Source organism: Nerophis lumbriciformis, linkage group LG14, assembly GCF_033978685.3.
Source record: "Nerophis lumbriciformis linkage group LG14, RoL_Nlum_v2.1, whole genome shotgun sequence".
In the NCBI taxonomy this organism is placed as follows: Eukaryota; Metazoa; Chordata; class Actinopteri; order Syngnathiformes; family Syngnathidae; genus Nerophis; species Nerophis lumbriciformis.
This window is the reverse complement of record NC_084561.2, coordinates 740,136-755,957: the sequence shown is the minus strand read 5'-3', so window position 1 is coordinate 755,957 and position 15,822 is coordinate 740,136. Positions and strand designations below refer to the sequence as shown.

General features: G+C 41.7%; 1 protein-coding gene across 1 annotated transcript in view; it reads right to left on the bottom strand.

Moving 5' to 3' along the window:
• Nucleotides 1–6,964, bottom strand: part of shc2 (SHC (Src homology 2 domain containing) transforming protein 2) — a 69,582-nt gene extending 62,618 nt beyond the window's left edge. The window contains exon 1 of the mRNA XM_072914593.1: nucleotides 6,275–6,964. Coding sequence (XP_072770694.1) covers nucleotides 6,275–6,961 — 687 coding nt within the window. The 5' untranslated portion in view covers nucleotides 6,962–6,964. The remainder of the gene's footprint in view (nucleotides 1–6,274) is intronic.
• Nucleotides 6,965–15,822: the final 8,858 nt, after the last annotated feature.

Below are 15,822 nucleotides of genomic sequence, written 5' to 3'. Positions count from 1 at the left end.
TGGGGTGTGTACACTCTAGCATGTTTAGCTAGTCTTGGTCCTCCAGTGATAATGCTACTTGTGAGCTATTTGCCGCCGTGGAGGCGCGGATTAATGACTTACGAATGTGGAGGCACGTTAGCCGCTAGGTGAATTGCGTCAGCATAATGCATTCTAACCATTTAGTGGTTTAGCCAGGTGCGACCCTGGATGCAAAACTTGGTATCGTTATTGTCGATATTTGAATCGGCCCGCCCTCTCGTGTTGTTGCAATTGTGAGTTTTTTCATGCATGGACTGGTAACTTAGAAGCGGTTTCACACTGTGGAGGGACGTTAGCTGCAAGCAAGTCATATTTGGGGGACACAGGTAAATTGTGTCATCAACATGTATTATGATTATTTATGGTTTTAGCCAGGTGCGACCCTGGATGCAAAACTTGATATCATTACTGTCGATGTTTGAATCGGTCCGCCCTCTTGTGTTTACATCCAAGAGCTCTAGCTTAGCGGTTAGCATGGCTTCTTGTTTCCTCTTGGGGTGTGTACACTCTAGCATGTTTAGCTAGTCTTGGTCCTCCAGTGATAATGCTACTTGTGAGCTATTTGCCGCCGTGGAGGCGCGGATTAATGACTTAGGAATGTGGAGGCACGTTAGCCGCGAGGTAACTTGTGTCAGCATAATGCATTCTAACCATTTAGTGATTTAGCCAGGTGCGACCCTGGATGCAAAACTTGGTATCGTTATTGTCGATATTTGAATCGGCCCGCCCTCTCGTGTTGTTGCAATTGTGAGTTTTTTCATGCATGGACTGGTAACTTAGAAGCGGTTTCACACTGTGGAGGGACGTTAGCTGCAAGCAAGTCATATTTGGGGGACACAGGTAAATTGTGTCATCAACATGTATTATGATTATTTATGGTTTTAGCCAGGTGCGACCCTGGATGCAAAACTTGATATCATTACTGTCGATGTTTGAATCGGTCCGCCCTCTTGTGTTTACATCCAAGAGCTCTAGCTTAGCGGTTAGCACGGCTTCTTGTTTCCTCTTGGGGTGTGTACACTCTAGCATGTTTAGCTAGTCTTGGTCCTCCAGTGATAATGCTACTTGTGAGCTATTTGCCGCCGTGGAGGCGCGGATTAATGACTTACGAATGTGGAGGCACGTTAGCCGCGAGGTGAATTGTGTCAGCATAATGCATTCTAACCATTTAGTGGTTTAGCCAGGTGCGACCCTGGATGCAAAACTTGGTATCGTTATTGTCGATATTTGAATCGGTCCGCCCTCTCGTGTTGTTGTAATTGTGAGTTTTTTCATGCATGGACTGGTAACTTAGAAGCGGCTTCACACTGTGGAGGGACGTTAGCTGCTAGCAAGTCATATTTGGGGGACACAGGTAAATTGTGTCATCAACATGTATTATGATTATTTATGGTTTTAGCCAGGTGCGGCCCTGGATGCAAGACTTGGTATCGTTGCTGTCGATGTTTGAATCGGTCCGCCCTCTTGAGTTAGCTTAGCGGTTAGCATGGCTTCTTGTTTCCTCTTGGGGTGTGTACACTCTAGCATGTTTAGCTAGTCTTGGTCCTCCAGTGATAATGCTACTTGTGAGCTATTTGCCGCCGTGGAGGCGCGGATTAATGACTTACGAATGTGGAGGCACGTTAGCCGCTAGGTAAATTGCGTCAGCATAATGCATTCTAACCATTTAGTGGTTTAGCCAGGTGCGACCCTGGATGCAAAACTTGGTATCGTTATTGTCGATATTTGAATCGGTCCGCCCTATCGTGTTGTTGCAATTGTGAGTTTTTTCATGCATGGACTGGTAACTTAAAAGCGGTTTCACACTGTGGAGGGACGTTAGCTGCAAGCAAGTCATATTTGGGGGACACAGGTAAATTGTGTCATCAACATGTATTATGATTATTTATGGTTTTAGCCAGGTGCGACCCTGGATGCAAAACTTGATATCATTACTGTCGATGTTTGAATCGGTCCACCCTCTTGTGTTTACATCCAAGAGCTCTAGCTTAGCGGTTAGCATGGCTTCTTGTTTCCTCTTGGGGTGTGTACACTCTAGCATGTTTAGCTAGTCTTGGTCCTCCAGTGATAATGCTACTTGTGAGCTATTTGCCGCCGTGGAGGCGCGGATTAATGACTTACGAATGTGGAGGCACGTTAGCCGCGAGGTGAATCGTGTCAGCATAATGCATTCTAACCATTTAGTGGTTTAGCCAGGTGCGACCCTGGATGCACAACTTGGTATCGTTATTGTCGATATTTGAATCGGTCCGCCCTCTCGTGTTGTTGCAATTGTGAGTTTTTTCATGCATGGACTGGTAACTTAGAAGCGGCTTCACACTGTGGAGGGACGTTAGCTGCTAGCAAGTCATATTTGGGGGACACAGGTAAATTGTGTCATCAACATGTATTATGATTATTTATGGTTTTAGCCAGGTGCGACCCTGGATGCAAAACTTGGTATCATTACTGTCGATATTTGAATCGGTCCGCCCTCTCTCTGTTTACATCCAAGAGCTCTAGCTTAGCGGTTAGCATGGCTTCTTGTTTCCTCTTGGGGTGTGTACACTCTAGCATGTTTAGCTAGTCTCGGTCCTCCAGTGATAATGCTACTTGTGAGCTATTTGCCGCCGTGGAGGCGCGGATTAATGACTTATGAATGTGGAGGCACGTTAGCCGCTAGGTAAATTATGTCAGCATAATGCATTCTTTAGCCAGGTGCGACCCTGGATGCAAAACTTGGTATCGTTATTGTCGATATTTGAATCGGTCCGCCCTCTCGTGTTGTTGCAATTGTGAGTTTTTTCATGCATGGACTGGTAACTTAAAAGCGGTTTCACACTGTGGAGGGACGTTAGCTGCTAGCAAGTCATATGTGGGGGACACAGGTAAATTGTGTCATCAACATGTATTATGATTATTTATGGTTTTAGCCAGGTGCGACCTTGGATGCAAGACTTGGTATCGTTACTGTCGATGTTTGAATCGGTCCGCCCTCTTGTGTTTACATCCAAGAGCTCTAGCTTAGCGGTTAGCATGGCTTCTTGCTTCCTCTTGGGGTGTGTACACTCTAGCATGTTTAGCTAGTCTTGGTCCTCCAGTGATAATGCTACTTGTGAGCTATTTGCCGCCGCGGAGGCGCGGATTAATGACTTACGAATGTGGAGGTACGTTAGCCGCGAGGTGAATTGTGTCAGCATAATGCATTCTAACCATTTAGTGGTTTAGCCAGGTGCGACCCTGGATGCAAAACTTGGTATCGTTGCTGTCGATGTTTGAATCGGTCCGCCCTCTCGTGTTGTTGCAATTGTGAGTTTTTTCATGCATGGACTGTTAGCTTAAAAGCGGTTTCACACTGTGGAGGGACGTTAGCTGCAAGCAAGTCATATGTGGGGGACACAGGTAAATTGTGTCATCAACATGTATTATGATTATTTATGGAATTAGCCAGGTGCGACCCTGGATGCAAAACTTGGTATCGTTACTGTCGATATTTGAATCGGTCCACCCTCTCTCTGTTTACATCCAAGAACTTTAGCTTAGCGGTTAGCATGGCTTCTTGTTTCCTCTTGGGGTGTGTACACTCTAGCATGTTTAGCCAGTCTCGGTCCTCCAGTGATAATGCTACTTGTGAGCTATTTGCCGCCGTGGAGGCGCAGATTAATGACTTACGAAATGTGGAGGCACGTTAGCCGCTAGGTAAATTGTGTCAGCATAATGCATTCTAACAATTTAGTGGTTTAGCCAGGTGCGACCCTGGATGCAAAACTTGGTATCGTTGCTGTCGATATTTGAATCGGTCCGCCCTCTCGTGTTGTTGCAATTGAGAGTTTTTTCATGCATGGACTGGTAACTTAAAAGCGGCTTCACACTGTGGAGGGACGTTAGCTGCTAGCAAGTCATATTTGGGGGACACAGGTAAATTGTGTCATCAACATGTATTATGATTATTTATGGTTTTAGCCAGGTGCGACCCTGGATGCAAGACTTGGTATCATTACTGTCGATATTTGAATCGGTCCGCCCTCTCTCTGTTTACATCCAAGACCTCTAGCTTAGCGGTTAGCATGGCTTCTTGCTTCCTCTTGGGGTGTGTACACTCTAGCATGTTTAGCTAGTCTTGGTCCTCCAGTGATAATGCTACTTGTGAGCTATTTGCCGCCGTGGAGGCGCGGATTAATGGCTTACGAATGTGGAGGCACGTTAGCCGCTAGGTGAATTGTGTCAGCATGATGCATTCTAGCCATTTAGTGGTTTAGCCAGGTGCGACCCTGGATGCAAAACTTGGTATCGTTATTGTCGATATTTGAATCGGTCCGCCCTCTCGTGTTGTTGCAATTGTGAGTTTTTTCATGCATGGACTGGTAACTTAGAAGCGGCTTCACACTGTGGAGGGACGTTAGCTGCTAGCAAGTCATATTTGGGGGACACAGGTAAATTGTGTCATCAACATGTATTATGATTATTTATGGTTTTAGCCAGGTGCGACCCTGGATGCAAAACTTGGTATCGTTACTGTCGATATTTGAATCGGTCCGCCCTCTTGTGTTTACATCCAAGAGCTCTAGCTTAGCGGTTAGCACGGCTTCTTGTTTCCTCTTGGGGTGTGTACACTCTAGCATGTTTAGCTAGTCTTGGTCCTCCAGTGATAATGCTACTTGTGAGCTATGTGCCGCCGTGGAGGCGCGGATTAATGACTTATGAATGTGGAGGCACGTTAGCCGCTAGGTGAATTGTGTCAGCATAATGCATTCTAACCATTTAGTGGTTTAGCCAGGTGCGACCCTGGATGCAAAACTTGGTATCGTTATTGTCGATATATGAATCGGTCCGCCCTCTCAAGTTGTTGTAATTGTGAGTTTTTTCATGCATGGACTGGTAACTTAGAAGCGGCTTCACACTGTGGAGGGACGTTAGCTGCTAGCAAGTCATATGTGGGGGACACAGGTAAATTGTGTCATCAACATGTATTATGATTATTTATGGTTTTAGCCAGGTGCGGCCCTGGATGCAAAACTTGGTATCGTTGCTGTCGATGTTTGAATCGGTCCGCCCTCTTGTGTTTACATCCAAGAGCTCTAGCTTAGCGGTTAGCATGGCTTCTTGCTTCCTCTTGGGGTGTGTACACTCTAGCATGTTTAGCTAGTCTCGGTCCTCCAGTGATAATGCTACTTGTGAGCTATTTGCCGCCGTGGAGGCGCGGATTAATGACTTACGAATGTGGAGGCACGTTAGCCGCGAGGTAACTTGTGTCAGCATAATGCATTCTAACCATTTAGTGGTTTAGCCAGGTGCGACCCTGGATGCAAAACTTGGTATCGTTATTGTCGATATTTGAATCGGTCCGCCCTCTCGTGTTGTTGCAATTGTGAGTTTTTTCATGCATGGACTGGTAACTTAGAAGCGGCTTCACACTGTGGAGGGACGTTAGCTGCTAGCAAGTCATATGTGGGGGACACAGGTAAATTGTGTCATCAACATGTATTATGATTATTTATGGATTTAGCCAGGTGCGACCCTGGATGCAAAACTTGGTATCGTTGCTGTCGATGTTTGAATCGGTCCGCCCTCTTGTGTTTACATCCAAGTGCTCTAGCTTAGCGGTTAGCACGGCTTCTTGTTTCCTCTTGGGGTGTGTACACTCTAGCATGTTTAGCTAGTCTTGGTCCTCCAGTGATAATGCTACTTGTGAGCTATTTGCCGCCGTGGAGGCGCGGATTAATGACTTACGAATGTGGAGGCACGTTAGCCGCTAGGTGAATTGTGTCAGCATAATGCATTCTAACCATTTAGTGGTTTAGCCAGGTGCGACCCTGGATGCAAAACTTGGTATCGTTACTGTCGATATTTGAATCGGCCCGCCCTCTCGTGTTGTTGCAATTGTGAGTTTTTTCATGCATGGACTGGTAACTTAGAAGCTGCTTCACACTGTGGAGGGACGTTAGCCGCTAGCAAGTCATATGTGGGGGACACAGGTAAATTGTGTCATCAACATGTATTATGATTATTTATGGTTTTAGCCAGGTGCGACCCTGGATGCAAAACTTGATATCATTACTGTCGATGTTTGAATCGGTCCGCCTTCTCGTGTTTACATCCAACAGCTCTAGCTTAGCGGTTAGCATGGCTTCTTGCATCCTCTTGTGTAACATTTTTAGCTCGTACTTGTCCTCCAGTGATAATACTACTTGTAAATGAAAGCATGCGTGGATTAGTGATTTAGAAACTACATTTACAACCACTTGGGTTGAGAGGTTGAGAAAGCGGGACTCACCCTGACCACGTAGGAGGCTCCCGGTCCTGCGATCTTCTTGTCCGGGTGCAGCCACCCATGAGAAGGTTTGTGGATGAAGCTTCCCTTCTGGCTGAAGTCCTCGCCGCCGGGCCACATGCCCTCCACCCGGGTCCTGCGACTCATCCCCGATCTGGAGGCGGCGGGGCTCGCCGTGACTTCTCCGGCGGCGGCGGCGGCTCGCTGGCCCCGGATGGCCTGCAGAGAACACGGGGTGATGCACACGGGGTCACAGGAGGTGAGCACCGCCGCCAGGCTGGCCACGGGGCCGCTGGCCGCGGACGCCGCCACGCTGTGCCGGTGCGGCGAGGAGGACGATGAAGACGAGGCTTGGGACGGGGACTTGCTGGAGCTGGAGGGGCTTCGACTCAGCAAGGAGTTGGAGAACTTCCACTGCGGCATCTTGGGGATGAGCATGCAGAAGGTGGTGGCGCCGTCCTGCTCTCCGTCCAGGCAGGGGGAGTCGGCCGGCGCGGCGGCGGCGGCGGAAGACCCCGCCGACCCGGGGTCCAAAGGAGGCAGGGGGAGGCCGCGGGCGGAGGAGGAGGAGGAGGAGGAGACCACCGGGGTGGACGCCACTTTGCCGCTCATGGCTAAGCTCTGCATGAGGTCGTCGCAGGAGGTCACAGACTCGTTGCGAAGGCGGTCATACTTGGTCTTCAGGAGCATGCCCGGAGGAGCCACCTGGAGACTGTGCGGGGAGGACGGGACGGGGGGGGGGAGGGAAGGGAGGGAGGGGCAGGGGCGGGGGTGGGGGTGGGGGGTGCACGCAGGAGGGGGGGAATCTTCCAGGCGAGTTTCTCTTATGTCCGCATCATCCTGCTCACACACATCCTCTCTCTTCTTGTCACGCCGCTCTCTGCGCTGCCTCTGTGTGTGTGTGTGTGTGTGTGTGTGTGTGTGTGTGTGTGTGTGTGTGTGTGTGTGTGTGTGTGTGTGTGTGTGTGTGTGTGTGTGTGTGTGTGTGTGAGAGGAGTCCTCCTTCCTCACACTGCCTTGGGCCGGACCACTTGTGTTCTATTGTATTCTCTCTCTCTCTCTCTCTCTCTCTCTGCATGATGTCATTGGCTCTTGTAGCCCTGCCCTGCTCTCAGACAGCATTAGCTAAATCACATCTGTCTCATTGACACACACACACACACGCACACACACACACACATACATGTCCTGCCTACTTTGTGTGGACCCACGTTTGGTTAGTACAGGGGTCGGCAACCCGCGGCTCTAGAGCAGCATGCGGCTCTTTAGCGCCGCCCTAGTGGCTCTCTGGAGCTTTTTCAAAAATGTATGAAAAATGGAAAAAGATGAGGGGAAAAAAAAATCTATTTTTTTGTTTTAATATGGTTTCTGTAGGAGGACAAACATGACACAAACCTCCCTAATTGTTATAAAGCACACTGTTTATATTAAACATGCTTCACTGATTCGAGTATTTGGCGAGCGCCGTTTTGTCCTACTAATTTTGGCGGTCCTTGAACTCACCGTAGTTTGTTTACATGTATAACTTTCTCCGACTTTCTAAGACGTGTTTTATGCCACTTCTTTTTCTGTCTCATTTTGTCTACCAAACTTAACGTTGTGCATGAACCCACAAAGGTGAGTTTTGTTGATGTTATTGACTTGTGTGGAGTGCTAATCAGACATATTTGGTCACTGCATGACTGCGAGCTAATCGATGCTAACATGCTATTTAGGCTAGCTATATGTACATATTGCATCATTATGCCTCATTTGTAGCTATATTTGAGCTCATTTAGTTTCCTTTAAGTCCTCTTAATTCAATTCATATCTCATGACACACTATCTGTATGTAATATGGCTTTTAATTTTTTGCGGCTCCAGACAGATTTTTTTTTGTATTTTTGGTCCAATATGGCTCTTTCAACATTTTGGGTTGCCGACCCCTGGGTTAATAGGCTGTGAGGGCCCCCCTTTCCACTATAGCTAGAATGATGAAAAAAATATATATCTAGCACTAGATGGGAGTAGAGAGTTGCAACCTCACTTCAGAATGCAAAAACACACAAAGTAAAACAAATATTTTACTTCTGTAGTTGTGAGGACCAGGCAAATGTCCTTACAAGTCAAAAGGTTCTCACAGAAAGGGTGGTTTGTCAAGTCTATGTCCACACAAGGATGGTGAGTCAAGTACACGTACACACACACACACACACACACACACACACACACACACACACACACACACACACACACACACACACACACACACACACACACACACACACACACACACACACACACACACACACACACACTCTTGTACTTCTTGCCTTCTTGAGACCTGAGAAAAATGTCTACCTCTTTAGGACCAGCCTTTCTAGATATATAAAGAAGTGTATTTACAACATTAATAATATATACATACTCTGCAAATATAAAAAAGCTTGTTGTGAAAAATGAGTTGGAATTTCACAAGAAAAAGGTCACAATTTTTGGCATTTTTATAATAAAAGTCGTCATTTTACTGAACGCAAGTCAAAGTTTTACAAGAAAAACGGAACATTTGTGCAATATTATGATACATGTTGAAATTATAATAATAACCTGAATTTTACTTGGCAAAATGATGACAAAAGTCATAATTTTACTCAAAATGTTTTACTATTTTACAAGAACAACAAGAAATTAAAGCTGCAAGCAGCATTGGTCGGGCCCGCATATTTGGCAGGTGCTAGTCCTAAGTGTCCCAATACTTTTGTCCAGTGATAGTCCTAAGTGTCCCAATACTTTTGTTTACTTTTAGTCTGAAGTGTCCCAAGACTTTTGTGTAGTGTACCTACCTTGTCTGCATTGTGTGGGCACGTTGGTGCTTCCTGCTTTTAAGCAGCCATCTTAAAAAAACAGCAGCGCAGCAGCATCAGCGGGTCTTTGAAGGGTCATAAAATCAAAACCGGAGCAGTTAGAAAAACGCGCTTCTGTAGTTTTAATCACAAGGGTTCAATCTCTCTCCTAGTTTGAAGGCAAAACGACAAACGCGCTCAGAGGAGATAGATTTTGAAGGAAGGTGACCGGTTTTTACAAAAAAATTGTTTTGAAGGGGGAATAGCAAACTTCCTGTTGATTTTCGCTGGGAGTTGTCAATTTATGAAATGTAGGTCTAAGTGAGACCTACATAGAGGTTTTTGTTTCATGTCTCTCTAACACTCCCAGTGGGAGTTACAGGCACTTTTGTCATTTTTTTCTTCCGAGGAGCAGTTTTTTCTGCGTTTTATTAAAAAATTGCGGTAGAGCGCAATTTTGAGATTTGGGGTTAGGTTTTTTTTTTAGATCGCAATGTTTGCCAGTCCTGATGTGTGCGTTCAGTTTGGTGAGTTTTGAAGCGTGTTAAGGGGGTCAAATTACAACTCAAAGAGGCAAAAGTTACTGTTTTTAGTACTTTTTTGTCTTGAGGGGGGAATTGCCAACTTCCTGTTGATTTTTGCCCGAGAATATGCCATTATGAAATCTAGGTCTAAGTCACACCTACATAAAAGGTTTTTGTTTCATGTCTTTCCGACCTTCCTAGTGGGAGTTACAGGCAGTCTAGTTTGTTGTTGTTTTCGTAGGGGGCGCTAGAGCGCAATTTTGAGTTTTGAGGTTTGGTTTTTTGATTAAAAGTTTTGCTGTATATTACTGATGTGTGTGTAAAAATGGGTGAGTTTTGAAGTATGTTAAGGGGGTCAAATTACAGCGCAGAGTTGCGGAAGAATAATAATAATAATAAACGATCGAAAAACAATAGGGTCCTCTGTCCCATTGTAAAAGGAATCCCGAAGGGAGTCCTTTTACAATGGGCCATGCGGGCCCTAAAAATGTCAATATTGTGATAAAAGTCTGAATTTTATATGACAAATGTCACCATTTTGCATTAAAAATATTTTTACATTGAAAAGACATAATTTTACATTAAAAAGTAACAATTTTACATTAAAAAGTAACAATTTTACAAGAATATATTGCAATAGAAGCAGAAAGAATATGAGATTTTAGTTAATTTATTTTTTATTTCTAATTAATATCTAATCTTCATTATTTACTTCAAGTTATTACAGTATGTCTCTATATACATATTTATTTATGTTATTAATTTTGGCCAAAGGAGGCGCATTTCAATTTCTTACACACACTTGTTATTTCATATGTTGACCAGAGGGGGAGCACTTTTAAAAGCGACACACAGTCTATTGGGAAAAATCCCTCCTTTTTGGGACCACCCTCATTTTGATAGATGTCACCACTGTTCACACCTCCTCTTATGGAATATACTTTTCCTTCTTCATGTCTCAAGAAGGCTAGAAGTACAAGAATACACACACACACACACACACACACACACACACACACACACACACACTCTTGTACTTCTTGCCTTCTTGAGACCTGAGAAAAATGTCTACCTCTTTAGGACCAGCCTTTCTAGATATATAAAGAAGTGTATTTACAACATTAATAATATATACATACTATGCAAATATAAAAAAAATGAAAAATGAGTTGGAATTTCACAAGAAAAAGGGCACCATTTTATAACAAAAGTCATCATTTTACTGAACGCAAGTCAAAGTTTTACAAGAAAAACGGAACATTTGTGCAATATTATGATAAATGTTGAAATTATAATAATAACCTGAATTTTACTTGGCAAAATGATGACAAAAGTCATAATTTTACTCAAAATGTTTTACTATTTTACAAGAACAACGACAAAAAATGTCAATATTGAGATAAAAGTCTGAATTTTATATGACAAATGTCACCATTTTGCATTAAAAATAATTTTACATGAAAAAGTAACAATTTTACAAGAATATATTGCAATAGAAGCAGAAAGAATATGAGATTTTAGTTAATTTATTTTTTATTTCTAATTAATATCTAATCTTAATTATTTACTTCAAGTTATTACAGTATGTCTCTATATACATATTTATTTATTTTATTAATTTTGGCCAAAGGAGGCGCATTTCAATTTCTTACACAAACTTGTTATTTCATATGTTGACCAGAGGGGGAGCACTTTTAAAAGCGACACACAGTCTATTGGAAAAATCCCTCCTTTTTGGGACCACCCTCATTTTGATAGAGGTCACCACTGTTCACACCTCCTCATATGGAAGATACTTTTCCTTCTTCATGTCTCAAGAAGGCTAGAAATACAAGAATACACACACACACACACACACACACTCACACACACTCTTGTACTTCTTGCCTTCTTGAGACCTGAGAAAAATGTCTACCTCTTTAGGACCAGCCTTTCTAGATATATAAAGAAGTGTATTTACAACATTAATAATATATACATACTATGCACATATAAAAAAAAGCTTGTTGTGAAAAATGAGTTGGAATTTTCACAAGAAAAAGGTCACCATTTTATAACAAAAGTCATCATTTTACTGAACGCAAGTCAAAGTTTTACAAGAAAAACTGAACATTTGTGCAATATTATGATACATGTTGAAATTATAATAATAACCTGAATTTTACTTGGCAAAATGATGACAAAAGTCATAATTTTACTCAAAATGTTTTACTATTTTACAAGAACAACAAGAAATTAAAGCTGCAAGCAGCATTGGTCGGGCCAGCATATTTGGCAGGTGCTAGTCCTAAGTGTCCCAATACTTTTGTTTACTTTTAGTCTGAAGTGTCCCAAGACTTTTGTCTAGTGTACCTACCTTGTCTGCATTGTGTGGGCACGTTGGTGCTTCCTGCTTTTGAGCAGCCATCTTAAAAAAACAGCAGCGCAGCGGGTCTTTGAAGGGTCATAAAATCAAAACCGGAGCAGTTAGAAAAACGCGCTTCTGTAGTTTTAATCACAAGGGTTCAATCTCTCTCCTAGTTTGAAGGCAAAACGACAAACGCGCTCAGAGGAGATAGATTTTGAAGGAAGGTGACCGGTTTTTACAAAAAATTTGTTTTGAAGGGGGAATAGCAAACTTCCTGTTGATTTTCGCTGGGAGTTGTCAATTTATGAAATGTAGGTCTAAGTGAGACCTACATAGAGGTTTTTGTTTCATGTCTCTCCGACCTTCCCAGTGGGAGTTACAGGCAGTTTTGTCATTTTTTTTCTTCCGAGGAGCAGTTTTTTCTGCGTTTTATTAAAAAATTGCGGTAGAGCGCAATTTTGAGATTTGGGGTTAGGTTTTTTTTTTAGATCGCAATGTTTGCCAGTCTTGATGTGTGCGTTCAGTTTGGTGAGTTTTGAAGCATGTTAAGGGGGTCAAATTACAACTCAAAGAGGCAAAAGTGACTGTTTTTAGTACTTTTTTGTCTTGAGGGGGGAATTGCCAACTTCCTGTTGATTTTTGCCCGAGAATATACTATTATGAAATCTAGGTCTAAGTGACACCTACATAAAGGTTTTTGTTTCATGTCTTTCCGACCTTTCTAGTGGGAGTTACAGGCAGTCTAGTTTTTTTTTTTTTTCCGTAGGGGGCGCTAGAGCGCAATTTTGAGTTTTGAGGTTTGGTTTTTTGATAAAAAGTTTTGCCGTATATTACTGATGTGTGTGTAAAAATTGGTGAGTTTTGAAGTATGTTAAGGGGGTCAAATTACAGCGCAAAGTTGCGGAAGAATAATAATAATAATAAACGATCGAAAAACAATAGGGTCCTCTGTCCCATTGTAAAAGGAATCCCGAAGGGAGTCCTTTTACAATGGGCCATGCGGGCCCTAAAAATGTCAATATTGTGATAAAAGTCTGAATTTTATATGACAAATGTCACCATTTTGCATTAAAAATATTTTTACATTGAAAAGACATAATTTTACATTAAAAAGTAACAATTTTACATTAAAAAGTAACAATTTTACAAGAATATATTGCAATAGAAGCAGAAAGAATATGAGATTTTAGTTAATTTATTTTTTATTTCTAATTAATATCTAATCTTCATTATTTACTTCAAGTTATTACAGTATGTCTCTATATACATATTTATTTATGTTATTAATTTTGGCCAAAGGAGGCGCATTTCAATTTCTTACACACACTTGTTATTTCATATGTTGACCAGAGGGGGAGCACTTTTAAAAGCGACACACAGTCTATTGGGAAAAATCCCTCCTTTTTGGGACCACCCTCATTTTGATAGATGTCACCACTGTTCACACCTCCTCATATGGAAGATACTTTTCCTTCTTCATGTCCCAAGAAGGCTAGAAATACAAGAATACACACACACACACACACACACACACACACACACACTCTTGTACTTCTTGCCTTCTTGAGACCTGAGAAAAATGCCTCCCTCTTTAGGACCAGCCTTTCTAGATATATAAAGAAGTGTATTTACAACATTAATAATATATACATACTATGCAAATATTTTTAAAAAAGAAAAATGAGTTGGAATTTCACAAGAAAAAGGTCACAATTTTTGGCATTTTTATAATAAAAGTCGTCATTTTACTGAACGCAAGTCAAAGTTTTGCAAGAAAAACTGAACATTTGTGCAATATTATGATAAATGTTGAAATTATAATAATAATCTGAATTTTACATGGCAAAATGATGACAAAAGTCATAATTTTACTCAAAATGTTTTACTATTTTACAAGAACAACAAGAAATTAAAGCTGCAAGCAGCATTGGTCGGGCCCGCATATTTGGCAGGTGCTAGTCATAAGTGTCCCAATACTTTTGTCTACTTTTAGTCTGAAGTGTCCCAAGACTTTTGTCTAGTGTACCTACCTTGTCTGCATTGTGTGGGCACGTTGGTGCTTCCTGCTTTTAAGCAGCCATCTTAAAAAAACAGCAGCGCAGCGGGTCTTTGAAGGGTCATAAAATCAAAACCGGAGCGGTTAGAAAAACGCGCTTCTGTAGTTTTAATCACAAGGGTTCAATCTCTCTCCTAGTTTGAAGGCAAAACGACAAACGCGCTCAGAGGAGATAGATTTTGAAGGAAGGTGACCGGTTTTTACAAAAAAATTGTTTTGAAGGGGGAATAGAAAACTTCCTGTTGATTTTCGCTGGGAGTTGTCAATTTATGAAATGTAGGTCTAAGTGAGACCTACATAGAGGTTTTTGTTTCATGTCTCTCTGACCTTCCCAGGGAGAGTTACAGGCAGTTTTGTCATTTTTTTCTTCCGAGGAGCAGTTTTTTCTGCGTTTTATTTACAAATTGCGGTAGAGCGCAATTTTGAGATTTGGGGTTAGGTTTTTTTTTAGATCGCAATGTTTGCCAGTCTTGATGTGTGTGTTCAGTTTGGTGAGTTTTGAAGCGTGTTAAGGGGGTCAAAACACAGCTCAAAGAGGCAAAAGTTACTGTTTTTAGTACTTTTTTGTCTTGAGGGGGGAATTGCCAACTTCCTGTTGATTTTTGCCCGAGAATATACTATTATGAAATCTAGGTCTAAGTCACACCTACATAAAGGTTTCATGTCTTTCCGACCTTCCTAGTGGGAGTTACAGGCAGTCTAGTTTTTGTTTTTTTTCGTAGGGGGCGCTACAGCGCAATTTTGAGTTTTGAGGTTTGGTTTTTTGATAAAAAGTTTTGCCGTATATTACTGATGTGTGTGTAAAAATTGGTGAGTTTTGAAGTATGTTAAGGGGGTCAAATTACAGCGCAAAGTTGCGGAAGAATAATAATAATAATAAACGATCGAGGATTCCTTTTACAATGGGCCATGCGGGCCCTAAAAATGTCAATATTGTGATAAAAGTCTGAATTTTATATGACAAATGTCACCATTTTGCATTAAAAATAATTTTACATTGAAAAGACATAATTTTACATTAAAAAGTAACAATTTTACAAGAATATATTGCAATAGAAGCAGAAAGAATATGAGATTTTGGTTAATTTATTTTTTATTTTTTGTTTGTAATTGGTTTTTAATCTTCATTATTTACTTCAAGTTATTACAGTATGTCTCTATATACATATTTATTTTATTTAAATTAATTTTGGCCAAAGGAGGCGCATTTCAATTTCTTACACACACTTGTTATTTCATATGTTGACCAGAGGGGGAGCACTTTTAAAAGCGACACACAGTCTATTGGAAAAATCCCTCCTTTTTGGGACCACCCTCATTTTGATAGATGTCACCACTGTTCACACCTCCTCTTATGGAAGATACTTTGCCTTCTTCATGTCTCAAGAAGGCTAGAAATACAAGAATACACACACACACACACACACACACACACACACACACACACACACACACACACACACACACTCTTGTACTTCTTGCCTTCTTGAGACCTGAGAAAAATGTCTACCTCTTTAGGACCAGCCTTTCTAGATATATAAAGAAGTGTATTTACAACATTAATAATACATACATACGATGCAAATATAAAAAAAGCTTAATGTGAAAAATGAGTTGGAATTTCACAAGAAAAAGGGCACCATTTTTGGCATTTTTATAATAAAAGTCGTCATTTTACTGAACGCAAGTCAAAGTTTTACAAGAAAAACGGAACATTTGTGCAATATTATGATAAATGTTGAAATTATAATAATAACCTGAATTTTACTTGGCAAAATGATGACAAAAGTCATAATTTTACT